The 27,976-nt window shown below is 49.8% G+C and overlaps 1 protein-coding gene across 2 annotated transcripts; it reads left to right on the top strand.

Annotated features, from left to right (window-relative positions):
* The first annotated feature begins 10,579 nt into the window (after positions 1–10,579).
* On the top strand, positions 10,580–26,720 carry CACNG5 (calcium voltage-gated channel auxiliary subunit gamma 5). 2 transcript variants are annotated; one of them, XM_086857121.1, is made up of 7 exons: positions 10,580–10,669; positions 15,660–15,824; positions 22,038–22,347; positions 22,890–22,976; positions 23,849–23,989; positions 24,600–24,745; positions 25,144–26,720. In XM_086857121.1, exons 3-7 carry the CDS (start codon positions 22,140–22,142, stop codon positions 25,399–25,401), a joined length of 840 nt encoding a protein of 279 aa, XP_086713247.1. In that variant the 5' UTR covers positions 10,580–10,669; positions 15,660–15,824; positions 22,038–22,139; the 3' UTR covers positions 25,402–26,720. The 2 variants fall into 2 exon arrangements, with proteins under 2 accessions (XP_086713247.1, XP_086713248.1); XM_086857122.1 differs by lacking the exon at positions 10,580–10,669 and adding an exon at positions 14,581–14,960.
* The last annotated feature ends 1,256 nt before the right edge of the window (positions 26,721–27,976 follow it).

The following is a 27,976-nucleotide window of genomic DNA, read 5'->3' as shown; positions in this document are numbered from 1 at the left end:
CTGGCTGCTTCCCATACCCAGTTTCTTCAGCCCTTGTGTTGTCTCCCAGTTTTTCTGACATAGAAGGAGAAATTCCTCTTTAATGTCGTTACCTCAGGTCCCCAGGCTTGTGACATAAATGTTGTCTTCTGGAGGTTTGTAACACTTAGGAAAACGTGCTGTGAACTCCTGGATCCTCCAGGAGCAAGGCAGGGTTGGACAAAGCAGGGATTAGTTGTGTTACCCCTCACTGCTCTTCCTGATGCCCTCACATGCTCTGACCTTTCCCAAGAACTCCCACTGGCTGCTCAGAATCCAGAAACTTATAATGGCAAGGAAAACCTGAAGAATACAGACAGAATTTTCCTATCTTTTTAGAGACAGGTGTTATTTATATAATACTTTTCACAAGATTTGCTTTTCTAGAGAACATGTATCAACAGAAGGGGAAGCATTAGAGCTGCTTCTCTTTCACTTGTGTTCAATAGCAACTGTAATCCCAGCACCCACGTTACCACCACGATTCCCAAAAGGCAAATTGGAAATTGTGCTGCACTGAAGCTGGGCTGGAAGTTTTGGGAGCTGTGATTGAAAGCTGTACTGCACTGAAGCTGGGCTGGAAGTTTTGGGAGCTGTGTTTCCATCTCAGTGCTGGAGTCCCAGACGGTTCCAGGGCAGCTCCATTCCTGCCAGGAGAGGCACAGGTCTGCCATGTAAAACTTCCAAGGGATTTTCAGGGATTAAATGGGACTTGACTGGCTCCTAGGCAAAATTTGTCATTATTCAGATATCTGGGTACTTTTGTGTAGCTTTGAGTGACCAGAGCAGGGTGGTGGGATTCCAGGACAACCATTTCACCCACTGGCCAGGCTCGGTGCTCTGAGAAGGGCTGGCACATATGTGGGAAGGAGAGAACACATTCCCATGATAAAATACTCCTTCTTAATCCAGTTTGGAGGAGAAATGCAATTTAGCTTTCTGATCCTTCATTCTTTCCAGAAATACAATTGAATTTCATTTTACAAACTGCAGAAAGTTCTTCTGGAAATCAGCTGTTAGTTTAAAAAAAAAAAAAAACTCACCACATCTGAATGCTTCTGGCCTTTGAAATCCATCCTGTCTTTTGGGGTGAATCCAAGCCAGTAATGCTGGACTTCTATAAAATTAATAAGGTTGAGCAAGAGAGGCACTTGTGTTCTAGCTGTGAAGATGACATGTCCAGGGATGGAGTGGTACCAGTTAAAAAGTGTCTCCACATCCAGCTGCCTCTGGGTGCAATCCCAATTAAATGCCATAGGAGACACATGCAGTGAGCAGGGGGGGGCAGATCCTCCTTACTGTGCAAAGCATAGCATTGGAAATAATTAATAATAATCCAATAATAAAGCTTTGATATGAGTAGAAAGCGTATTTACAGTATATAGAGTTTACAGTAGGCTTTTGGACCTGCCAGGAGACTTCTGGAAATATTTAATGTGATTTTCAGTTCTGTTAGTCATTAGCATAAGTTATTGTACATAGAGTTTTTTTGTCTTTTTGCAAACGTGAGTGTGGGCTGTGTTTGATGTGTCCCCTCTGTAGGAGGGCACTGAGCTGCCAAGTAGAAAAGCTAAAAAGCACTTTTTTATTCCCCTCGGCCCTGCACTCATAGATGGGATCTGAAATAGCTGAATTGCAGAAATAAGTAAGATTTGACTCCACAACCATGCATGATTCCCTCACTGTGCCAGTAACAATTGGGAATTAAATAGCCTTATCATGAATAATCATCATGCACTACATCCCTCCTGTTCCCAGGAAAACCTTGAGAGGGAGAGGGCCGCTTGTTAACCTCTCTGCCTCGCTTACCTCACCTGTAAAATGGGGTGATAATACTTGCTGACCCCACTAAGGACTTCTTAGCAATGTTTCTAATTCACTTTTAACCTGAAAAGAGTTGTGTAAGTATTATTATAATTTTTAATATTAAATCAGCTTCTTGGATTCACATGGTACTGCTGGCTATACCATGCTGTTTCTACTTTTTTATAGAACTTTAGTAACTCTGCTGAAACCATTTGAAGAGAAATAAAATCAGATCTGATACGATTCTTACAGAATCTGGAGTCCAGCTTTTGTACCTGGAGTCAGGGGGTGGCGGGGAGTGATGCTTGCTGATTGTGTAGGTCAGCTGCACTTACCTCTTTTCCAGCTACTGAGATTTTTATGTGCAATTTAAAAACTCCATGTCGGTGGAAGTCTTAGCAGAACTGATTCTTGGAGGGGGAGATTCCCTTTGGGTAAATAAAGTCAGCACAGCTGTTTTCTAGTACCGTTTTTACTGACTCCTGCTGAAGGAGGAGCTCTGTTCTTTGTGCAGTCCACGACAGGTCGATATTTTCTGTTGATATTTTAATGTATTTCTGTGTTGTAAATGTGTCTTTGTGCTTTCTTATTTTGCCTTGTCTGTGACGCCATAGTTCAAATTTAAAAGAAAACTGCTCCAGAAGCTGGTTTTTTTTTTTCTTCCACTGATGTCAGTTGACCTAAACAAATAAATTAAGTCTGTTAATGATTTGAAACAGCGCAGGGTGAGTAGCAACAACATTGACTCAGCTGCCATTAAAGCTCATTTCTCACTCTGGTTGCATTGGGCACTCTGCAGCTGATGTCTCATTAGTTTCACAATTATTAATGACAGGAACGTTTTAATAGAAAGGAAAATGATGTTCATGATCTTTACAAACATTTTCCTGAGAACTGCTTGATTTCCTTCTCTCTGAACCCTTTGAGGTGACAGTGCCAAGGGCTCTGTCCTTCCAGAGCTTCACACGCCCTGGCTTGGCTTCCAAAGGAGCCACAGAGCTCCTGGGTGTGAGTGCTTGGCCAATTCACTGAAAATATTAATTACAGTCTGTGTTTTTACCCACTGTTGGCCTTGGAGTATAAAAAACGTGTTCTTGAGGGGGTAATAAAAATTAAATCTATGGCTTGTTCCCCAGACCTTTCATTTGTTCTCTCCCATGTTATCAAAATGAATGTAAAAAAAAAACAAAACCACCCAATTTCAACAAAATTAAGGTTGTTGGCTCTTTTTAAAATGGTTAAATTTCCCAACACTCTGTGGTTTTGCACAATACAGAGAACACCTGAAACTTCTCAAAAGACTGTATGCTACTTTAATTTTTTTTGAACATGGAGGAATCCCACCTTGAACTCATTAATATTTTTAATATTATTTTAAGACCCAAATGTTGTATTTATATGGAGGAGAACATTATTTATTTTCATATCATTTATCTGCAAGATGCTACCAGAAAATCTGGAGAAGCCATTCATTTTTCAAAAGATTTAAAAAAAACCAAAAACAACCATTGGAAGTGTAGTGGGCAAGACTGATGTACAAATTACAGCATCTTTTTTGTTTGTTTGTTTCATAATTCACAGTATCTTCAATCTTTGTTTGCATGAAATGCTTTTGTTAAGTATTAATTGTAGTTTCAAAGCAAGTGTGTATGAATAAAAATACTGATCATTACTTTTGTGAGAGTTTGGTCTGCCTTGATGAAATTTCCTTTCAAAAGTGACTCCCCCAGGGCCAGAGGCTGCAGAGAGCTTGGTGTGATCAGCCACAGTCTGGACATGGATTCTTCAGAGACAGAATTATCACCTGGGATTTTGTTCTTAATTTTTGTTAATGAATTGAGAGGAAAAAAAAAAAACAGTTTACCTAAAAGAGATGTGTCTGTAAGAGGATTTCTGTGGAAATCCAAAGGGAAAACAGCCCCAGGAGCCAGATGAGGTCTCAGATTGGAGGGTTCAAAGCTTGATGTGAGCTGTGCCCTCCCTGGGAGCAGCCAGACCCAAGGAAACTCCAATTTGTCTCTGAGTGTGGGAGCCTGGATGGTTCATTCCACCCTCTGCCACTTCCTCCTGCGAGGAGGGGCTGATTCAGAGACTGGTGACCCTCAGGGCCCCACCTGTGCCATGAAATCCCTGATTTTGCACTCCTGGGGGATCGGGCACCACCTCCCAGTCCCACCAGCCTCGTTTACACTGGCATCATTTGTTTTCAACACTTGAAAGCAATGTCCAAATATTGTGACAACTTGACAGACAGCTCCCTTTTCCTGCCTGCTCTCACAGGATTGAATCTCACACTAATTCAGTTATTGGGTTCGTTTCCTTTGCACAAGTCTGGCTGAGTTTGCCCAAAGGAATGGTTGAAATTTTGGGGGTTTTTTTCCAAAGAGTCAATGTTTCCAGGTTGGGTAAATAAAGTCAGCACAGCTGTTTTTAAGGTGTTTTGAGGTGTTTACTTCACATCTGTCATCTAACGTGCTCAGCTTCGAAGCCCAGGAACACATCTCAGCTTTGTGCAGAACAGAACAGGGACTTTGGGGATGCATCACTGCCCCGAGCTCATGGACACAGGGTTGGTGCCTCTAGGGCAGGAGGAGGGGGGTCCTGAGTTCTCCAATTTACCAGAGCTGCATCCCCAGCCCCTTGGCTGGCCAGGATTTGTGGCCAAACCACCATCATTTTTGGGGTGACAGCTTGGACATGAACTCCTGACGGATCTCCTTGGGGAAAGACAAGGCTGGCAGAGCCATGGGTGGCTGGGCATGGACTCACAGGGGTGGGAGAGCCTCTGGCTGCCCCATGGCCACACTCAGCACCTTCCCACCTCAGCCTGGTGGTCTCATGAGCAGGACAATCCCCCAGCTCACAGGGGGATGGGTCAGCTGTCACAAGAGGGTGGTGAGAGCCTGCAGAGGCTGCTCTGGTGGGAAGAGGGGAACGTGTCTGTAACTCTGCATCTTTGCTTGACTCTAAGCAGGCAAGATCAAGCTGGTGGCTCTGGGGAAAATGAAGTGTTAAAAGCTTCTGCAGCAGAGGCTGAAGCTCTCCATGCCTGCCACATCCGTGCATGAGAGCATCTCCATCAGGAATGTTTCCAGCACGATAAATCACACCAAGTGTTCGTGCCTGCCTCCCCCAGCCCCAGCCTCTCTTTAGAGATCTGGGTATTTGATTCAGAAATCTCAGAATATTTTTGCAGAGCTGGTGTGTGAGCTGCAAATAAAACCAGCTCCTCTGAGAACTGCTGGGGTAGCTGAAATGATGACTGCATTAATTACCACGAGGTAATTATAATCCCACCTGCTCCCTGGGGAGCCTTGGTAAAGCAGAGGCGAATCAATCAGGGGCCCAAATCAGGCCAGCTGTTGCCATGTGTGGCTGGCTTGTCCTCAAAGGGATGTTTTCCCCAGCTGCATCTGGCACTTATCACCTTCCCAAAGAAATGGGGATCTGCTGAGACCAGCCAGTGGCAGGGCTGGACCCACAGAGTTACCTGCAAAGGGGTTATTTTAATATTTTTTTTCCTTATTTCCCAAAAGAAGGGCATGGAATGAGGCAGATCTCATGGGAAATGAGTCGATGCTGTCTCCTTCTCTTGGGACTTGCTGCATTTGCTGCCAGGGTGACAGTGTCAGACACCAGCTGCCACTTCCAGTGCTCATTGCTGGTCCCTGAGTCAGTGCTGACATCCTACCCCAGCACAGTCTGGGGTATAAATAATTCCAAATAATTCCAATTTAAAGCACCCTACCTGGATGAGGAGAAAAAAAAAAGCCAACCAACCAACCCCAGAGTGGAAGTCTGCTTAGAAATATTCTAGATCTTACTCTTGCCCATCCAGGCTGGCAAAAATCACATCTTCACATGCTGGGAAGGAGTTTTGTGTGTGTGTCCAAGGGAGTTTGCTCCACATCTGTCCTATCTTTCCTGGTTTTGCTACTTGAGGTCTTGACCCATCCCCTCTTACCTTGCTCCTCTATTCAGAACACTTCATAAAACTCTGTGCCCATAACAGAGAGACTTCCTAATCCATATAAAACATTCTGCAATGATTTATATAAAACCTCATTAAAGTTTCAACATTTCCAGGGACACCTCCAGAAAAACTCTTTTAACAGGATGCATTTGCTTCTCCTTCCAGTGTAACCATGTCTGGGATGCTGATTTGGTGTGATTTCAGGAAAAATCCATCAGAAATACCTATAAAAGCTACCAGGAAGGACTGCAAGGGCAGAAGGAAGGAAAGGCTGGCAGTGAGAGCATCCCAAAACCCCTTGGATCAGTTCCTGGTCCTTTTGGGATAAGTCATTTAGCCTTCTTGTGCCTGATTGACACTAACATCATTAAAAGATCAGTAATGAATTTCGGCGCTACATAAATCACAGGGAAAACTATTACCCTTAATACAAGCGTTCCGAGGCTTTAATAATTAACGTCATCTAAACTTTCCAAAACATGACCTTTGAAATCAGATTGCTGTAGCCAGAGCCATCCCTCATCCCTGCAAGCAGCTGCTTTCCAGCCAGCCCAGGTGGCTCCAGTGGGGCTGTGCTGGGGAGCCTGGATGGGTCCAGTTCCAGGAGCAGCTCCCAGAGGAAACCTGTGCTGGGGGAAGCTCCACTCCTGGTGCAGCAGAACAGAAAACACCAGCAGGGAGAAAAGAGCCCTGCCAGCATCAATCCCAGCTTGTCTCGCTGCAGGGCACTGCCCTGCCCGGTGAAAGGGAGAGATGTGGGCACTCCCTGCTCCTCCAGGGCTCCTTCCCTGCTCAGGTCCCCGGGCAGCCTGGAGTGCTTGGAGCCTAAAGGCTGCACCTGGAGAACTCCTGAACTGGCACATCCTCCTCTTTTATGAGCTCAGTTTAGCCCCATACGATGACAGAGGGTATTTTACTTTAAATAAAATCTCCAACTTCCATTCACACGTGTGCCTTTGTTGTTCCGTGAGTCAGAGCTGCTCGGGGAGGCTGCAAAAGGCTCCACACATTTATTTTTTTTTGGGCTTTCACACAGCATGTGGGTGCTGGGTTAAAAATAATGTGGCACCTCTCCTTGAGCTTCCTCCCAAGCAGCGGATCCAGGCAGAGGGATGTGCAGGGGAAACAGCAAATGGAGCTGCAGCTCCAACAGCCCACGGAGTTAATTCCTTTAATTTAGTCATGGTGCAAGCGAGATGTGAAAACCCTCCTGGAGAGAGAGGGGCTGGTGTTCTTTGGTGCCGTGAGTTTTACGTCTTTCCCTGCTTTCAGTGTTTGAAAAATAGAACAGTAAGGCTGCTGGGATAAGGAGCAGAAGTTGTGCTGAACTCTTTCCACACCACAGGACCTGGCTGACACCGCCTGTCCCACCTGCACAGCTGCTGAGAGCTGCAGGTGGGACCCCAAAGCCAAGCTGCTGCTGCCAGCTGTGCTGCCCGCTGTGAAACACCCCACAAACACCATCCACGAGAAATAAAAATCTCTGTGGTCTCCCTTAGCAGGTGACTCCCAGGCTCTGGAAGCTGCCCCGTGGTTTCCCTGAGCCGGGGCTGCATCTCTGCCCTGTCCCTGAGCCTCCCCGGCCCTGCTGCCCACCAAATGACAAAAAATAGCAAGAGCTGAAGCAGCTGGCATGGAGCAGCCATCGCCTCCCACACAAGTCACAGCAGCTCCAGCAGCCCAGCTTGTTCCATTCACCTGCTCTCCTCTTTCCTCGGGCAAACCCCACAACTCCCACCTGAGGCAGGCCTCCCCTCCCCGTGCCCAAAACGCTTCCCCAGCCTGGTGTGCAGCTAGAATTGCTCAGTAGCTGTTGTCTGACACCAGATCAGAGCCATGGGTGGGCTCAGGGCTGGCTGCCCTTTGCTGGGTGGACTTGCTGTCCAAATAATTCAGCACAGAACAAATTTGAGGGAATAGGAGGGGAGGCAAACCTGAGGTTTCCTATCACTTGGTGGCCCAAGCTGACAGGACCAAACCTTTTATTTCACAGTAACCTGAGTGCCTTCAAGGTGGCTTCTGTTGGTAGGGAAAAAGACCAGGGGAAAGCATCCCTGGAGATGTCACCTGTCAGGATCAAACTCTTGTAGCTGAAATCAGCACCCCACACTGCGCTGCTGACAGCCCAGGGAGAGCTGCTCTATCTGTTCTGAGCCACTAATAAAGCTCAAATCCCTCCTCAGTAATAAAGTTTGACCTTGGGTGCATCCTAAAAGCTGCTGCTGAGGTGTCCATGGAGCTTCAAGCTTCCACACTGATTAAAGAGTGATACAAGAGGCTGCTGCAGAGGCCAAGGGCTGGCAGAGCTGCTCTGGCTGGGTCAGAGTCCAGCCCTGCCAGTCTGGCACGGCTGTGGAACATCCTGACCTGGGCAAGGTCCCACCCAGCTTCACCCACACGTGGCTGTGGAGGAGGATCCCCAGGAGGAAAGAGCTCAGAAGGAGCAGTGAAAAGCGGGGAAGGAAAAATGATGCTGCCAGCTGGTGTTCTGTGAAACTATAAACCAAAACAGCTGTTGCAGGATTTGGCAAAGTCCTGCCCCAAGGTCTGGGGCTTGTGCCCAAGAGAAGGATTTTCCACATCACTGTTTCTTCCCACCATCAGGAAATGTGTGTTATGGGGATGAATTCTGGAGAGCCCCTGGTGAGGTGGGAGAGTTTAGCTGTCCTGCTGGGGTTTTGGGAGGCATCACTTGTGCTTTCTTTGATCCTGGTCCTGGAATCCTCTGGGAAATGCTTCTGGTGTGAGTGCTGGCATTGTGCACAAGCTTTGCCAGGGCAGAAGTCACTGTGTGGGACAAGCAGCAGCAGAAAATCCACCCAAGTGTTTCAGTACAACTCCATTCACATGAAAGCAAAGGGGAGGGGAAGAAAGTGAAGCTCAAAATGTGTATTTCTAATTGATTATATGCATGGCTGCTGGGGGCCTCTCACACTGTGTGGTTAATTATGTCACTGTGTGAGCCACAGCTTTATTTGTGTTGTATTCCAATGATCCTGCCCAGAGCCCAGGCAGCAGCAGAGCAGGTTGTCAGTCTGGAGAAAAATGAAGGTCTGCTTTGTTTGGGTTTCTTTTTAACAGCATAGAGAAAAGAAAAATGATGAACAGCCAATTACTGTGACAAAACCATCCACCCTGATAGCACAGGGGGAACACCCAGTTCTAACAAACCTCCTGTAGCTTTGTGATTTTATTGGTGACTCTCTGCTCATGATCTCCATCCCAGGGAAGCCTCTTTCTCCTGGGATCCCCAGAGGGCTTCACCTTTCCCAGTGCAGAATCCATTCTGCTGACCAAATCCCTGCTTTGTCCTTACTGTCAAACCCCCAAGGGATTTGCTGCTTTAAATTATTCCTCAAATGGGAATAAGAGCCCAGGAAAATATGCTGAATTCACTGTAATTTAAGTATTGCTGTAACTTTGTGTGAAAGAACTTATGTGGTGCAGTCCCTCAAGGACAAATAACCAGAAACCTCTTGCTGGGACACAGGTTTCTACCAGTCTGGATCTGGAACCTGCCTATTTTGAGCTCTACCATGTTCTGATTGAAGAAATCAAAACCTCCACATCAGCACCAGCTTCTGTTCTTTCTGTAAACCAGAGTTCAACGAGCCTGAGCACATGGCTCCATTGATTTCAAACAAGCCACCCAACAACAACACCTCCTCCTCATCTCATATCTCATTTTATTTTGAGTCATTCTATTTAAAGCAGTCATGTTTTGCTAACTGGGGACGCCTCTGCAAAGATGCAGCACGTTTTAGCCAGGGAGCTGAGGACCATGGTGTGTGTGCAAAGCCCCTGCAGAGAATGAGCTGTCCCTGCAGAAATTTCCATACAATCCAATACAATCCCATACAATCCCATACAATCCCATACAATCCCATACAATCCCATACAATCCCATACAATCCCATACAATCCCATACAATCCCATACAATCCAGGTGCTGGGATGGTGTCCATGAGCTCCTGGACCCAGCTCCTGGGCTGGCACCTCTCGCAACAGGAGCTCCACATGGTCTGTGACCCTTTTCTTGTCCTTCCTGCTGTATCCAGGGAAGTGTCCCATTGCTGGACACCTCGATGGAGCCTCATCCTTCTTGGCTCTGCCTCATTTTCTGTGTGTTTTGGCTGAATCACCCAGTCTGGCAGGGGTTTCCAGAGCCCACAGCATCTGCCCCTGTGTCCCTCTCTCCTTTAGCCCTGGCTCTCTCCCTGCCTTGCCAAGCTGGCTCTCTCCAGCACGCTGGGCTTGCTGCCCTCCAGCCCTCCCCGCTGTCTGCTGTGTCCTTAGCTCTGGATCTCACACCGGTGGCTGGAGCCAGTTTTCCCTTCCCCAGCTCCCAAAGGAGCCGTGTGCTGGGAAGCGCAGCCTGCCCGGCCCTTGGAGCAGTTTTTGCAGGTGTGGGGTGCAGGGAAGGGAGGAGGAGCAGGGGGGCAGGAGCGGGGCTGGCTCCCGGCCACAGCTCAGGGACCGGGGACAGAGCGGGGGAAGCAGAAAGGGAAGGAGGGGAAAGAAGCAAGGAATAGAGAGAAAGTGGGGAAATAAAGGGAAAGGGTGAAAGGAGAGGCAGGAGTGGGGAAAGGAGGGATAGAGGGAAGTGAGCGGGGGGTGGGGGATAGAGAGGAAGAAAGGGAGGATGGAGAAGGAGGGAGGGGAGGGAAGACGGGGAGGATGGAGAAAGAGAAGGAGGGATGAAGGGAGGGAGGGAACAGGGGCATGGAGGGGAGGGAGAGGTGGGCTGGCCCCGCCGGCGCCATGTGATGCCCTCTCCTCCCCGGGCTCTCCCGGCGCGGAGCGAGCGGAGCGGAGCTGAGCATCCCCGGGGCCGGCGGCCGCGTCCCGCCCGGAGCAGCTCCCGCGGGGCCGGTGAGTGCCGGGACTGGCGTGGGGAGGGGAAGCCTGGGGCTCCTTCCCGTGCCCCGGCCAGGCTGTCCCGGGAACGGGGCGGAAACGATCCGGGAGGAGGCTTCGCGGGGCTTCCGAATCGGATGGAAAGCCCTGAAAGTTTAAAGCCGAGGGAGGTGGGATCAGGGTGCGGGGCCGCAGGGCTCAGGGCAGGTGTCCCTGGGCTTTCCGGATTCCCCCTGGAGTGGGAACCGGCGGGCACCGCCCCGGGCAGCATCCGCAGCATCCCCAGCGCGGCCCCGGAGCGCAGCGAGCCCCGGCGGGCGCGGCCGGAGCCGCCCGGGTGCCCTGCCCTGGTGTCGGGGTGCCCTGTCCTGGTGTCGGGGTGCCCTGCCCGGGTGTCGGGGTGCCCTGCCCGGGTGTCGGGGTGCCCTGCCCTGGTGCCCTGCCCTGGAGCCCTGCCCGGTGCCGGGGTGCCCTGCCCGGTGCCGGGGTGCCCTGTCCTGGTGCCCAGCCCGGGTGCCCTGCCCGGGTGCCCTGCCCGGGTGTCGGGGTGCCCTGCCCGGGTGCCCTGCCCGGGTGCCCTGCCCTGGAGCCCTGCCCGGGTGCCCGGGTGCCCTGCCCGGGTGTCGGGGTGCCCTGCCCGGGTGTCGGGGTGCCCTGCCCGGGTGCCCTGCCCTGGAGCCCTGCCCGGGTGCCCGGGTGCCCTGCCCGGGTGTCGGGGTGCCCTGCCCGGGTGTCGGGGTGCCCTGCCCGGTGTCGGGGTGTCCTGCCCGGTGTCGGGGTGTCCTGCCCTGGTGCCCTGCCCTGGAGCCCTGCCAGGGACTGGCACCGCTCGGGTGCCGCCGTTTGACTTCGCCCGATTCCCGAGGGAAGGACCTTAGCATGAAGAAGCCGGAAAATCCCGGCGCTTCTTCCCTGAGATCTCATCCCTGGGCTTTTCCCCATCACGCTGCTCTAGCAGAGGCCATCTCTTGGGCTCTGAGAGCATCCCCGTCCTCAGCGGCGAGTTTGGAGCGTTTTGCTGAGGAACGGATGTGTATTTATCCCAGGGAATATAAAATCTGCGGGAAGTCAGGCTGTGAATGTTTTCCAGAGTAGCAAACCCCTTGGAGAGGGGAGTGGGAATTGAGTGAGGCTATCTGAGAAAAACCTGACCTGGTTCTTAAGTGCAGTGAAGCGCCGGGGGTGAGGGGAAAGGCTGGAGCGTGTTTCCATAAGAACAGGGACATGGAGCCTGTCCTCACTCCACGCGCTCCTTACTCACAGCCTGGGGAGGGTGCTGAAATGTGAAATAAATGTGAAATGTGCTGGTTCAGCCACCAGGCGAGCAGGGAGGGTCTGACACGGCCTCTGGCTCTGATTAATTGCCGGGCATTCCGCAGAACTTCAGCAGCCCCTGACGCCGGATGCTTTTTGCGCTTTTTAGGGTTGGGGCTTCCAGGAGCTGCGGGAGCTCCTCGGGGGTGCCCGGGGAGAGGGTCCGAGCTCGGCACCGCCGTGTCCGCTGTGTGTCCCCTGTGTGTCCCCTGTGTGTCCCCTGTGTGTCCCCTGTGTGTCCCCTGTGTGTCCCAAACCCCCCGGGGGAGGAGGCCTCGTCGGAGCCGGCAGGTGCCTGCACGGTCCAGGTGAGCCTTTGGAAAGGGCAGCAAGGATGCTGCATTCCCTGAAGGTAGCACTGCTCCATCCAGAACACTGCAAAAGACTAAAAAAATACTTTTTTTCAGCTAAAAAAAAAAGAGAATTCCTGCTGAGTTTCCCACAGCAGCAGTGAGTGCTTTGCTGGAGGAGCATTCCCGTGTTCCCATCGCTGCTGCCCTTTGGTTTCACGAGTGCCTCGTGGCTGGGCTCCTTTCGGAGGCTCCTCTGCCCCTGTCTGAGCAGCACATTTCAGGTCTGGACCCACGGAAAAAGCCAAAGGGCAGGAGAGTGGCTCCCAGCAGCCCATCCTGAGACATCACACCTTGCCCTCAGGCTGCCCCCAGTGACACCCAGGGGACAGAAATGCCTCTGTGTGGGGTTTCTGCTGATCCCCTGCTGTACTCTTGTAGCTGTTGAATATATTCATTGAGCTGAATGAATTCCCACCTGGCAGCATCCATAGCACAGCTTTTGCAGCTTCAGCTTTATTTATGGAGAGGGGAGGGAATATAAAATACAAAAGAGAAATAATGCACAAGCCTGCAGAGATTTCAATGGTAGCAGTGAGCTGTGAGAGGCTGGAGTGAGCATCAGGAGCTTTTCCCAAATCACCTGGGAAGATTTAAACCCCTGGGTTTAACGTGGCATTTTGAAAAGGACTTTTGACCTAGACCCCATCATCTAGTTATGTGGGGGTCTTAATATGACTGAAATTAAAGACAGTTTGGGTTCCAGGTGTGTTCCAGAAAGATGGTTTGGTGTCAAAGTCACATTGATTTTTACAGCTGTGTAGTCACGACTTCTGATATTTGTAGTAAAACATTTACAGGCACAATGGAATTTGTCAAAGGACAACACACATGCCATAATCAGGCTCAGAAAATGGGTTGTTACAGACCAGTGGAGTTTGTGTGTGGTTTTTTAGGAAGACAGGAATTACAGTTTTTCTTTTATTAATGAGGCAGGTACTGCTTATCAGTGCAAACCTTTGTTAGAGCAGTGCCAAGGCTGCACTGAGGGCGTTTTTGGAGCAGCACAGCAGATGCATCCACTGACCCAGGACAACTTGTGGATAATTCATTTTCCCACCCAGTGCCCCTCCAGAGCTTCCTGATGCCATCCCCATCCGCAGGGAGCAGAGGCTCAGGTCTGCCAGGGCAGGACCTGGCACCTACAGCTGGCCCTGCCTCCTTCCCAAGGGACACAGAATGGTTATGACAGATGTTCCTTTTCCCCAGAGCAGCTCTGCTGGGAACATCAGGCCAGGTTTCACCTGGGAATAGGTGCTGGGCTGGGGAAGGATGGAGGAGAGTGAGACCAAGTCCATTCCCTGCCTGTTCCCACAACCTTTCCCAGGATGTGGCTGCACTTCCCTGTGCTGAGCAGGACAGGTGAGGCCACGGCCTCCTGACCAGCTCGTGGTGGCTGGCTGTTCTCAGGCTGCTCCACATCATGCCTGGCTTTTCCTGCCCTGTGTGCCAGGACATTTACTGTTAAATACTGGAACTGGTAACAAATCCTGCTGAAATCTGGGTGGTAGAAAGTTTAGTACCTCCAGTGATGTATAAATACTTATGTACATTAATAATCCTGATTATTAAACCCAACCAGCTGCATAAAGCAAAGACCTTTCCCATGTGAAAATGGGACCAAACTTCAGTGTCTGCTCATCATCACACGTGGGGAGTTGAGCATGAAGACATCACCAGCATCTTCCAATGAGCTGTGTCCCAAAACGTTTGAGCAAAGCCAGGTGGAGCAGCTGCTGGCTGTGGTCACTGGGTTTAGTGGCAGCCACGAGCATCACCGGGTTACAAATTCATTTGCCAGAGGTGTGGATGACACAGCCCTTCTGCACTTCATGCCATGGTTTTGCTGCTCAGAGGCTTTGCAGTAAAGCTGGTTTCTAAGCAGGGAGGAGGGAATGCAATCTCCTGGCTAACGAGGCACTGCTCCCTGCTATCCATCATCTCTAATCACACCGAGGGGACTCGGGTCTCTGCAGCCATGGCCAGCACGTGCTGCCTGCCCACTGTGACACTTGTCTGCAGCCCTCAGGGCCCTCAGGGGATTTCTGCCTTTCTCTCATTTATCACTCCCAAAATGTTCATAGAACCCCTCCAGCTGCCAGCACTGGCGAGCAGAGCGGGAGTGGGGGAAGAGCTGTGGCTTCCTGTGTCCCCAGCTCAGGTACCCACCGACACGGGGGAGTGCAAGAGCTTTAATTAGCTCTTGATGCTGTTTTTACCTCCCAGCATGCTTAATTTAGCCCAAGCTGTCATGCACAGATCGTTAAGGGGAAAAGAAGGAACCGGGGGTGTTGGCCCCTCTCTGCTGAGCAGCCTCAGCTCCTGAGCTCGGGCTGTACCTGGGGCTTTTCTTAGACTTTCCACAGCAATGAAATTTTATAGCCCAGAGACATTTCATGGACAGCTCTTGAAGTGCTGACACTGAATTGGGGGCTCTGCTCACACCCACTTTGGTTTAAAACATCAATATCTTCCAGAAGAGGCGTTGGAGTCCTTGTTACCTGCCTTGCTGCTGGAAGGACACAGAAACCTTGGAAAGCTGCAAGGAAGAGGATTATCCTCCCCTTTTTAGTTGGAAGTGAATAAGGACCAGTTGCTAAAGCTTTAATAGCCCACCAGAGCAGCCCAAGCTTGGTGCTGTGGTGAGTGGATGTGCACAGCTGAGCCCGCTGCTCTCCCTCATCCCTGGGTCTGTGCCGAGGGAAGCTCGGTGCTGCAGCCTGAACAGGGTCACTGGATCGTTGGGTCACTGCAGTTCATGCATTTGGGATCTAAATCCAAGCCAGGATGCACCTCAGGCAGAGGTTAATGGGCAGGCTCCGCTCCCATGGCAGCGAGGTTTCTGCAGCTCCTCTGGCACAGTCCCCAGCTGGTTTGCTTTGCAGAATTGGATATTTCCCTCTTTCATTCTGCTTTTGTAGCTCTTTGTAGGGTACTGAAACCAGCAGTTCGGCTCAGGTCCCTGACTGTGAGCGTTCTGACACACTGTGAGTAGAGAATTCAGTCAGATTCGGCAGGGAAAGAGGACTTTGGGAAGGGCTCTGCAAAGGGCAGGGCTCAGCTATTGTTAGGGTTGTAAACTTTTAACAGATATATGGGTTAGAGCTGGAGAGCTGGGCCTGGGTGTGTGGGCAATACTGCAAGCTCAGAGCTTTAGCTGCTGTTTCCCTCTCGAGAAATGCACTTTGTGTGATGCTTTTCTACAGCACCCCAGGGCAGGAGCTGCCAGCACGTGGATGCAGAGCCCTGCCTGCCATCTGCCTGTCCCTGTGTCCCAGCACCCTGCACCCCTCCTGTGGGGCTCTCAGAGCGGGAGGGCTGAGGCTGTGCTCTCCCTTCAGGTCCAGCCTGGTTCCCAGAGCCGTCCCACTCCCAGACCTGCAGCTGAAGCCTCCCCTGAGGACCCTCATCCTTGCAGCTGATCTGCCAGAACTGCTCTTCCCACCTTCAGCCCCATCTCAGGTTCTCCACTTGCCAGAGCATCTCTTCAGCTGGGGTTAACAGAGGTAAGAGCCTGAAACACCAAGGGAAAAGGAGACACGTGGGTGGGCTGGGTTCTATAAAAGTTTTGTGGGGGATATCTGTGGATCCAGAAGGACCATGTGAATGAGACTGACTGTACACACACGGGCTGTGCCAGCAGCCTGTGAACCAGGACCATCAGGGTTGGTTGGGAGATGATTTTATCTGCTGGAAGTTGCTGGGTCCATCCAAACCCGTTGTGTGAGAGAGCTGGAGCAGTGGCATCACTCCAGCGAGTGCAGCAGCATGGCAGAGCTGGCCAGTTTGGGAAAGGGTCTGCTTTGAGGGCTGGGGTGGGAAATAAATCTCAGTAACTTCTCCTTTGACCTTGGGAATATCATTTGATCTCCTGATATTTGGTGCTGGAGCTGAGGTGGGCTCAGCTATCAGTAACAACTCTCTGCAAACCTGACCCAGGCAAAAGGGCAGGTTTTGAGCAGCCCACAGCAAAAAGGCTGGTGTGAGATAAAGAAGGAGAGGGAAGTGGGTCAGCCTTGGAGATTCAAGTTATGGTGCTTTCTATACAGCATTTCCATCGCTCTTGCACTGCCACAGCAGGATTTTTTTCACCAAAGTGTAAAAAATAACTCTGGCAAGAAATGAAGCGCAGGAAGTGCTAGGGAAAAGAGGACTTCTCAGAAAAATTATATAAGTCAAATTTAAGAGAGATAAATCCCAAGTAATCTCATTACCAAAATCAGTTAGTGGTGAGCCTTGCAGCCTGTGAGCTCACAAATTGTTTCTTACGGATTATTTATCAGGTGTTCCTTGTGTGTGATGACAAGCACAAAATTAATAGGTTTGTTATTGCTGTGGCTCAATCTGGGCTTAAATAACTCATAACCAGCCTTCCTTTTATTCATTTATTTATTTTTAAAGCCTCCCTGGAGAGCCTGTGAGCCCAGTGTGCCCATTGATCCAGCGCTGCCGTGTCTGTCCGTCGGCAATGGCAGCATCGTGCTGCTGTTCCCAGCTGAGGGGAAGCTTTCAAGCCCATTATTGATCCTTTGGAAGTTTGTTTGCTCATAGTCACAGTTACAAGCCCTTGTTCAAACTGCCATGAGATAGGCTGTTTTATTTCTTAATATCAGGCTAAACCTCCTCCACATCAAAAAGATTTATTCCTGCACTTAATTTTTCCAATGTGTGTTTTCTCTCTCAGAAATCCAGCTGGCATATCTGCGTGTCACAAATGCAGCTTTTAGAGCTGCCTGATGTATTTCTGTCTCCCCATGTGCCAGGGGAGGTGGTGGGTGCCAGCAGCCCAGGACAGGGCACCTGGGGGCCCTGGGGACCAGCTCCAACCCATATCCTCTTTGGAAATTTCCTTCTCAGTGTGTCAGTGCAGGAGACAGCGCTTTTCTCTGCAGCCATCTCTGCTCTCTTCAGCTGTTCTATGGAGCCAGAGCAGCCCTGTGCTCCTCTCCTGCCTGCAGCACACCTTTTCCAGGCTTCAGGAGAGACTGGTTCTGGCCAAGCAGTAATTCCAAAACCAGAACTCTCTTTCCCAGCTGCCCAGCTTTCCAGGTCAGGTTTGTGGAGCTGCTTCTCCTGCGATCCCAGATGGAGCCGTGGGCGCTGCCCTCACCATCTCCTCCTCTTCCTCTCCTCAGCTGTGGTTAAAGTCAGCTCCCCATGTGCTCCTCACACTGGTCCAACCCTCCCTGCCAGCCCACAGAGCACCAGCCCAGCTGCCCTCAGGCTGCACCTGCACACCCAGTTTTGGGACTGAAGCATTTGCACCCTTTGGGTGCTCCATGAGCTCACTGGGATCATTCTGTTTCACCAGGGTTATTAATGACCAAATCAGCCTTTTCTGGGTTTGCCCCTGAGGGAGCCAGGGTGAGTTGTGCTGTCTGGAGGAGGGTGACAGTGCAGTGGTGGCCTCAGCACAGCCCTGCCTGCCTAAGCACTGCCAGCTCTGAGAAGTTTTGTTCTCAAAGAGCTGCTCTCCTTCTCTTCCTTCTCTCCTTGACCTATTTTTTTTTTTTTTTGCCCACATCCATGGCCTGTGTTGTGTCCTGAGGAAGGGATCACACTGCTTGAAGGCCCTTTATTTTTAGCCAGCCCAATTTCTTGTTGCAGCTTGGTGGGAGCTGTTCCTTTCAGTTCAGCTCCATCACAGCTCACGCTCTCCTGCTCCAACCCAGATCTCTGATGTTCTTTCTACATCCATTGCTCACTCAGAGGGTTTCCTTTCACTGGCTTCATTCCTCCTCCTTTATGTTCTTCTCAGCCTCTCCCACTACACCAGATCCATGGCTGAGTCTGTGATTTCCCTTGGCCCTTGGTTTGCAGCATGGACCAGACATTCACAGCCACAGGCCACCAGGCTTGTCCTGGACCTCTCCACAAGCAAACCCTTCCCTCCTGTATGCTCTGATAACCTTGGCAGTGCTTCTCTTCCTCCCAAATGTCAGGAAATTGGAAATGATGCCACATAAAAATCAGTGGCTTGGCCCTGCTCCTTCTGCCTTTACCCAGGGCAGGAGGGAGCTGTTGTTTTCTGGTGAACCCAGAGCAGTGATTTATTGAGGTGACCCATCCTGTCCAGGCAGCTGTCCAGTGATAAATTCATTTTTCTCAGCCTGCCCACATAGCCCAGAGCAGTGCCTTGTGCTTGCCATTAGGCCACAGATGTGGGCTCAGAAATCTGCCCAGGATATTTCCTTTCTGTGACTGTGGAGCAACAGATAAGGACTTGCTCCTAGATCTGGGTGAACTGTGTCAGAAACAACGCCAATACTCATTCATTTCCCAAAGGATTCAGGCCCAGCAAGGACCATGTGCTGTTTCCATCAGCAACTGTTGCTCCAAGGCAAGGAGAAATTCATTATGAAGACTGCAGATTACATTGCAGGCTGCCTTTATTATTCCCTGGACTACTACCAGAATGCACAGTGTGATCGAAGGAACAGGAACAGTTCTAAGGCTCTATTTCCTGGAAATCTTTGGGGCTCTATTCATTTAATTTAAAACCCAGCTCCAGTTGGAAATCAAACTGCCATAGGAAGCATAACACAATTGATAAAGGTCATTGTGGACTAAATCCTCCCTGATAATCAAGCCAGCTCCTCTTCTCGTCCTTGAAAAACCTTTCCCCTGGGAGCCCTGTGAAGTCTCCAGGCACTGGACCTGGGGAAGGTTTGCTTCAAGGAGATGTTCTGCACCACCCCAGCCCCTGTTCCCCATCACACCAGGTGGGATTCTATGTGCCAAGCCAGTAATAGGTATCATTTTCTAATGCACTCATGATTTCATGGCAATTGAGGTGTGAGAAGGAAAAGGAAAGAGGCAATTGAGAGCTGCAGCTCTGACGCCCGACCCCTGTCCCTGCTGCTCGCGTCACACCAACAGAGATGAGACCAAATGGGTCTATTTTCCAGTGCCTGATGTTGGTGGACAACAAATCACAGGAAATACTTTGTTATTCCCCTCTAAGTGTCTTTATCTGGACCTTCAGATACTCCCTGCTATGATTTTTGGCTCGTTATTAACGAAAATGTGCAGGGAGGATGGTTGTTGATGATATGTGAGCCAAGAATAGATTCCAGTTCCTTCTACCATTTTGGCACCAAAATGCCAAGAGGGATGAGACACCCTGTAGTAAATGCTGCTCATTTTGAGGCAGCAACTAGAAAATATGGCTCTGGCTGAGCTGTATGAAAAGAATGGATGAGCCAGAGGATCTGTGTTTTGGCTGTTTGATTGCTGAATCCAATGGGAATCCCTAGAGATGGGAAATGGCATCTGCCCCAGGAAATGGCAAGTGCAGGGCTGATGTGCTTCTCTGCCCCACAGCCACCAGTTTCTTCTCTAGCTGCTTCCTCCTAATTCTTCAAGGGAAAAGGAATCTGAGCATCCTCTCAGCACTTTGCTCCTTGCTTCCCTAGCAGGGAGGTTTTCCTCCTGGGAACACATCCTATTTTTTTTTTAGCTGAGGGAAGCATTAAAAAATAACACTGAAAATGAGGCTGGTTAGCAAAGCCAAAGGTGGAGGGAAAGTTTGCAGGAGTGTGAGCTGGAGCACTTGCTTGGGCTGTCTGGAGACAGCAATCCCCTTCCTGTAGGTTGGAACCTTCTGGGAAAAGGCACAGCGTGAACGTAGGAAGAGCCAAATCCTTAATTTCATATGGAAGGGAATTGTCAAAGCTGTTGCAGCGCTTGAGGGTGCGAGTACATCTGCTTCCTACCAAGATGTACTTGCCTGCTTTGGACTCAGGGTCAGATGCGATAATTAAAGACTCCCTCTCCTTCTCTGTCTTTCACACAAGAATTTGACACTCTTCCAGCAGCATTCCCTGCTTTTCCTTCTTACTGCTGCCCAGAGCAGTGAGCTGGAGGGGCACACAGACCTTGGATGCTGCATCTGTTCAGTAAATGCCTTTCTTTGGGCTCCACAGTAACTGCAAGTTTCCTTTGTGTTAATCTAAATGAAACTGCTGCAAACACAGCCCAGGACGGCTGTGGGGAGCGGGTGCTGTGGATTTGTGAGACAGAAGTGCTGAGGATGAGCACTGCAAGAGCTCAGAGCTCCTCAGAGTGCTGGAGGAGCAAGAAACCTCTCTCAGCATCACCTACTCACTTTCACCATGAGAGAATGATGGCACAACATTATCTTTGGAGGCTTTCAGGTGTAAAAGTACAAGCTGTGAGGACTTTTGGCATCTCTGAGAGTCTGTGTAAGCAAGTGAGAATTAATATATTTGCATCTGAGGCACTAGAAAAAAACACCCTCCTCCAGTCTGCTTGGCCGTGTTGGAACAGGGAGTTGTCATCTCCTGGTCCAGGCAGGATTTGTGTCTCCTGATTTAATCACTAAACCCACCACCTTTACTGCAGTGATAACAGCAACAGGACTTCTCTTCCAAGGAGTCTGTTCACCAAGGGAGCACAAAGGGTGTGAAACAAAACTGGTGCAGTTCTAAAGGGAGTCCAAGGGAGATGCAGCCTGCTTATAAAGTCAGCAGCTTTTGTTGTCTAGCTGGATTTAGATATTTTTTCCTTGTTGCTTGCAGTGCTGAATAGCAGCAAAATGTGCCTTGGAAAATATACATGACACGGCATTTATCTGTGATTCATTCTGCCTTTATAACAGCAGTCAGTAGCACTCTCTGCCTCCTTGCTACTTCACACAAGGCCACCTCTCACACATATCTTTTTCCTTCTTGCTCTTATTCCTTTAATCTTCTGTTGCTGAGGGTTTCCCCCCTGCCCCCTACTAATTTCACTTTTTCTCCTCTGCACCAAGAACTCTGATTTCTGGTGCTATTTAATCAGTCTGCAGAGCACCATAGGAACTGCTAATTTGCCCAAAGCAGGAAATGTGCAATAAAATAATAATAATAATAATAATAATAATAATAATAATAATAATAATAATAATAATAATAATAATAATAATAATAATAATAATAATAATAATTAGTAATTAGTAATAATAAAAGATGCTATACATAAGTGACATGGGGATGAGGGAAGCTTTTCCTTTATAGTTTTCCCAGGGGCTGGCTGCAGCTCTCTGTCCACATTTCCCTGCCTCCCTCCAAAGCACAAGGTGGGTTTGGACAAGGGAGGGTACTGGCAGCTCTGGAAGGAGCAATACAACAACAAAAAAAAGCAGATTATTGTGCCATGCCACTCTGCTTCAAGTTGTTTGATGATGTCATAAATGTAGCATGGCTTTTGCAAAATTAGCATGATCTCCCACTTCCAGGTAAACCTACCCTGGAAGTGTAAAATGGCAGTGTTGGAGGGGAGAGGGGTGGTGATGGGAGCTGCTCGGGGCTGGGGGTTGGTCCAGCAGTTATGAGCAGCTTTGTTGATCTCTGATCGTGGTGTCCATGATCCTCAGCAGCTCCTGCTGGGGACTGGCAGTGCTTGACAAGGCTCAGCAGGGAGATGAGATAAGATAAGATGCTGCAGTTCGCCTCCATCCTTTGGGGGATCAGTGCCAGCCCTGGCTGGAGCAGCAGGGGCTCACCTGCAGCAAACCCAACACCGATTCCCTTGGGGGATCAGTGCCAGCCCTGGCTGGAGCAGCAGGAATTCACCTGCAGCACATCCAGGGAGCCAGGGAAGGAGCTGCTCCCAGGCCCATGCCATTCCCACATGCCGGGTCAGCACGGGGCAGCAGTCGGGTGGGATTTGGTTCAAGCTCTCTGTCTGCCACTGATTGCTCTAATGGCTCCTTTCAGCTCAGACTGCAGAAACAACTGAGGGCAGAGCTTTGTCCCCCGTGCTCCCCGCGAGGCTCGGTGCCCAGGGCTGGTCCCACGTCCGCAGCCAGGCCGGGTCCGATGCTGTTGGCAATGAGCGCCTGCAGCAGGAAGGCGCTGACCCTGCTCAGCAGCGTGTTCGCCGTCTGCGGCCTCGGCCTCCTGGGCATCTCTGTCAGCACCGACTACTGGCTCTACCTGGAGGAGGGCATCGTCCAGCCCCAAAACCAGACGGCAGAGATCAAGCTCTCGCTGCACTCGGGGCTCTGGAGGGTCTGCTTTCTGGCAGGTAGGGTGTCCCAGACAAAAACATCCCCTAGGTTTGATGTGTGTCAGTGCCACCCAACAGGAAAGGGATGAGAAAAATGGGATTTTTAGAGACTATGCCCACCTCTGCTTCCAAACTCTGGCCCAACCTTCGGCAAGCAGTGTCACCTCTCCATGCCTGACTCTAAAGGATAAATGTGCCTTTGCACGTGGGCTTTGGTGAGTTTGCTGCTGCCCTGCCAGACCCCCTGCCCTGTTCCAGAGCTGCAGCCACGACGCCTTGGGCAGCAGCTAAAAACTTTCCATTTCATCCCTGCAAAATTTAGATTCAGGTCAGCTGGACCATTCCCTCCATCTGTGCCAAGCTTGATGAAGAAACTTGGCTGCAGGGACAGAGCTGAATAGAACCCAAGGGAATGGGAATCTCAAAGTGACCAACCCAAAATGTCACAAAGTCTCAACCACTTTGGAAAAGTCAAGGGAGAAGTGAGGAGCTCTGATATCGCCCCTGGGGTGACCTTAAATCCCCTGGCTTCAGAGTTCACGTTTTTGTGTCTGCTGCAGGTGAGGAGCGTGGCCGGTGCTTCACCATTGAATACGTCATGCCCATGAACATCCAGCTGACGTCCGAATCCACAATCAACGTCCTGAGTAAGTGGTTTGGTGGGTTCCACCCCTTACATCCTGCAAATCACCGAGTCCCAAGCACTAGGGACCCTCCCCAAGAAATCCCCTTTGTGTCCTTGCCAAGGAAGCTCTGAGTTCCTTGACAGTGCTGCCACACAATGATGCAACTACATTTTTTACTATGGGAATTACCCAGTGTGCTCATGAGCTTTTGAGGACGTTCCTTTCTAATGGCAGGATGCCCACGGAGGCTCTAAGCTGTACAATTTCCTGTCACTGGCTATTCAGCACCAATGTTTATCAAAATGTTTGGCTTTTTAGTCTTCTCTCCATAATTTGCAGCTGTATTTATTCCCCAGCAATTTTACACATTTTATAGCAGGATGAATTAAGGATGGAGTGTCACAGCTCCCACGATGAATTCTGCAGTCATTTCTGGTTTAATAAATAGAAGTGTTCTGCAAACATGCAGTGAAGCTAGAGAAAAATGCAGGTTCTGATGGTTTCCTATGCAACACTTCACACAGGAACCCTTAGAAATGCAAACATCAACAGAGTCACCACCATGGAGGTGGGACACTGGCATAGGTTCCCCAGCAAATTTGTGGATGCTCCATCACTGGAAATGTTCAAGGCCAGGTTGGATGGAGCCTGGAGCAACCTGGGATAGTGGAAAGCATCCCTGCCCATGGCAGAGAGTTGTAATGTAAGGTCCCTTCCAACCCAAACCATTCTGTGATTCCATAATTCTGTTCTACTCAGCTCATTAACAAGGAGAGAAACTCAGACACAACATGGTCTGAGGGTTGGAGCCCTCTCACCCAGCCAAGCCCATTTCTCACAACATTTAGGGAATATCAACCTGTTCTCACTTCCCTCTTCTCCCCTCTCAACAGAGATGATCCGCTCTGCCACCCCCTTCCCTCTGGTCAGCCTCTTCTTCATGTTCATCGGCTTCATCCTGAGCAACATCGGCCACATCCGGCCTCACAGGACCATCCTCGCCTTCGTCTCGGGGATATTCTTCATCCTGTCAGGTGAGTTTTGCAAGACAGGTTTTCTCCTGACAGCCCTTGAGCACGGAGCACGTTGGCTTTGGCAGCTGCTGGTGCTCTCCTAACCTGCCCTGGTGGCTCCTTGACGGACTCATCACTCCCAGCTCATTCCCACAGCCTGATCAGACCTTGTGGGATAGATGCAGAGCTTGTTTGTGGAAATGTGGGGAAAGCCCCCCCAGCCCATGCAGGAGCAGGTGCTGGGGGACAGGATGCTTCTCGTGGCTCATCAGTCACAGCAGAGATCTGAAACTTCAAACTGCTCGGTTGGGCTGTGTCTACACGAGAAAAGTGAATGTTTTATTCATGGTGTTGTGCGAGTGCTAAACAAATAGCTGTGACAGCTGAGCTTTGAAGCAGCTCCTGCTGGAGCCAGATCTCTCCTCCCAGTGCTCACAGATTTCCCCGAGCAGGGAATGCTTGACTGGAATGAGAGGGGTGCCCTGGCTTGGAGCAGCAGGAGGGCAGCTCCTTTCCCCAGTTATTACAAGCACACTCCCAAATTATTTTACTTTCCCCCAAAGTCAGGCCTTCAGGAAGCTGCTTCTTCAGCAGCTTCATCCCTGAAGCATTTCCCACTGTCCTTCTCCAGGTCTGTCACTGGTGGTGGGGCTGGTCCTCTACATATCCAGCATTAACGATGAGATGCTCAACAGGACCAAGGACTCGGAGTCGTTCTTCAATTACAAATACGGGTGGTCCTTTGCCTTCTCTGCCATCTCGTTCCTTCTCACAGAGGTACCCACACCCTGTAACCGGTGTATCCCATTCCTGGGGGTGGGCAGACTGAGGCTGAGGGCAAGAAAAGGGCTCAGACCAGCTTGAAGGGAGGGCTGTGAGGGTAGGGGTGGTAATGTGTAGCGTGAAGGGGACATATGGGGGGGACAAACCCAACCTGGAGCGCTGATGGGGCATTTGATGACAATTTGACACCAGGCCTGAAGAGCAGAGGAGGAGAAGTGGTTGTGGAGCATTAATCATTGCACAGATCCAAGGCATGGGGCCGGGAAGTGATGGCCCTCGGGTGCTTTTGAGCATCAGCACCAGCACAAAAAAGGCGATTTCTGTTTTGTCCTGTTGGGTTGGTGGTGCAGCCGCGGGCGGGGAGGACCTCAGGCCGTGTCTCTGTCCCGCAGAGTGCCGGGGTGATGTCTGTCTACCTGTTCATGAAGCGCTACACAGCCGAGGACCTCTACAGACCCCACCCCAGCTTCTACCGGCCCCGCCTGAGCAACTGCTCCGACTACTCGGGGCAGTTCCTGCACCCGGACGCGTGGGCACGGGGCCGCAGCCCCTCGGACATCTCCAGCGAGGCGTCCCTGCAGATGAACAGTAACTACCCAGCCCTGCTCAAGTGCCCTGACTATGACCAGATGTCCTCGTCCCCGTGCTGAGCCCCGGCGGCCCCGCGCCCGCTCCGATGGCCGCCGCGTCCCAACTCCGTTTGTCGTTTTTCAGGCCGCTCTTTCTGGCCAATTCTCTATTTATAGGAGCGTAAATATAACCAGAGAGATTGGTTATATAACCAATAGTGTAACCTAGAGAATTGGGATGTTTCCCTTCCTTTGTTTTTTTTGGGTTGTTTTATTCCTCCCTGCATAACTAAGAATCTCTCCAAAGTCCTCCTCTCTCAGCTCATCCTGCTGAGCAAACAGCAGTTCTGCCTGGGGGATAAATCCAGGGCTGGACTCGAGAGCAGGAAAAAAAAAAATAGAGTAGAACTAAGGGAAAAAAGTTGTATTTTTTTGGTGTAGGTAGGTAGGTAGGCTGCTAAAGTTTGTGCATTCGACTGTATCATTGAATTCTGCATTTACGGGCCTGAGCGCCAGCAGGCATCAAAGATTTGTGTAACTTTCCAAGAAACAACCAGCATTAGAGAAATATAAATTTTGTCTTGACTGAACATGTACTGATTGGTATCTCTCAGTGCTGGATATCACTTCCAGCCAGGCTGGAATGGGAAATAGCCATCCTTTGATAAGACCTCAGCAGGCTTGAACACCAGCAGGTTGTTGTTCCTCTATGGCCATTTGCAAACTCTTGCTTAAATATCCCATCTTAGACTGGAGGCACACTGAGGTGCTGGGTTGGAGGGATGGCTCCAGCACCCAAATTTCCTCTGCTGTCCCATAGACAGGAGGTCTGAAGTATAAATAGGAGAATTTCAGTGCAGCATTGAGTGGAAAACAACCTAAACCTTTCCCATGGGAAACATCAGGTGCAGGATTTAGCAGAAAGAAGTTATTTCAGTGAAAGGCATGATCCCAAACTGGTGTAAAGTGATGTAACTGAGATTATTGGTAGAAGTCCACTGCAGCAAAATAGTTGGCTTATATTACATTTTGGCAAGAAAATGGTATTTTTGCTGCTTTCTCTGTGTGCGTGTATATAAACTTAATTTTGAGGTTTTAAGTTGGAAAGTTTCATTTGATGCTTTGGCATTTTGGCTTTAGCCAGCTGCCAGGGGAGAGCATCACTGATGGAAAACAAAGGGCAAGGAAGGAATAGGATGTGATCCCTCGTGCAAGCTCCAGCTTGTCACCTTGCAGGAGAAAGAGCTTTGTCCAAACTTTATTTCTGTTCTTGTTATTTTAAACCTTTCTGAAAATTTCCTTTCTGCAAAACAAAATGGTCTGGGGATTCTTGGTATATTTGAGCTTGTTTTGTCTTACTGTTAATTAAAACACATAGAATATATGCAGTTTTAACCTCATTTGTAGCACACTGCATAATGAATGTTGGGTCTCTTCATTATTATTATTTAATATTATTATTATTTATTACTTGCTATTAAATATTTATTATTTACAAACTCCTCCAAAGCAGGGGCCAAGTCCTGGTGCAGCACAACTCTTTGCATCCATTATGACACCCATTCCACAGGACATCACTGCAGGAGTGTATCCAGCCAGCTCTGGAACAGGATTATTCCTCTCCAGTTCCTCCAGAGGAGCAAGTAATGCATTTCTAGTTTTTATCTGGGTAGACTCCTAATTTGGAAAGTTTGGAAATCAGGGCATCTTTTTGCAGACACAGTTCTATTTACCCTCAGTTTCTGTATGACCCTCAAGCATTTTTGTGTTCTTACTCAAGCCCATTTTTAAGTGCTTTGTCACAGGTTAGCTGCTGTCAAGGCTGAAGCACTACAGCACAGCCCCATCATCCAGTAACAAACCTGCTGCTCCTCACCTGCCCCCAGCCTGATAAACCATCGATTTCCATCGGGATCTCCACATTCAGTGTGAATTTGGCTCCACAAAAGCACTGGAGTTCACAAACAATCATTTTGAGTTTCCCAGGGCCTGATCTGGTTTGTTGGGTGATTTTTGGTGGCTCAAAGGTTGTTGCCTTTGCATGTAACTATTGATGGATCCTGATATTCTCAGTTCTTTTTGGATGGGAGATGTTCAGGGTCAGGAACTGCTGATGGCCAGATTCCCATGCCCACATTCCTCCACGCTGAGGAGTCAGCCTGTGGGTTAATGCTGTGCAGCATCATGAGATGTCCCTGTGCCCAAGTGGAATTTTCCTTTGCACTGATTAAATACAGAATTATTCATTTTATAAATTAAAATGTTTGCCTACACAAGCAGAAGAAATTAGAAAAACTTCATGCCTTCCTCAAGGCCCCAGAAGGTTTAGCAGAGTCTAGGGGCAAATTAGAAAAGTAATTATTTTAATTCATTGGAGAGATTCTCATCATGTGGCTGCATTTGTGAGCCTGGGAATTCACACATTCACCCAGTGAGCACAAGTTCAGGACTGCCAGAAAAAAATCTGTTAAAATAAATGTTTGCTGTTGGTTCAGCAAAAGCATATTTTAGGTGCTTGCAAAGCACAGGCAGCAATGGTTGTGCCTCTGGGCCGTTCTGTCCCTCCCAAAGTGCCTGATGTGGCAGCAGCTCTCGCTGTGGATGGCTGTGGGCTCCTAATGCAGTTATCAAACCTTTGTGGACTGTGGAGAAACTT

The sequence above is a fragment of the Cyanistes caeruleus genome, chromosome 19 (assembly GCF_971803275.1).
Source record: "Cyanistes caeruleus chromosome 19, bCyaCae1.hap1.1, whole genome shotgun sequence".
NCBI classification, from domain to species: Eukaryota; Metazoa; Chordata; class Aves; order Passeriformes; family Paridae; genus Cyanistes; species Cyanistes caeruleus.
This window is presented reverse-complemented; position numbering and strand designations above follow the sequence as displayed.

Bases quoted from the DNA above. Each gene is read 5' to 3' on its own strand.
- CACNG5 (XM_086857121.1), top strand. From the start codon at position 22,140: ATGCTGTTGGCAATGAGCGCCTGCAGCAGGAAGGCGCTGACCCTGCTC. The intron at 22,977-23,848 runs GTAAGTGGTTTG...CCCTCTCAACAG, and splicing joins ATCCACAATCAACGTCCTGA to AGATGATCCGCTCTGCCACC. The intron at 24,746-25,143 runs GTACCCACACCC...TCTGTCCCGCAG, and splicing joins TCTCGTTCCTTCTCACAGAG to AGTGCCGGGGTGATGTCTGT.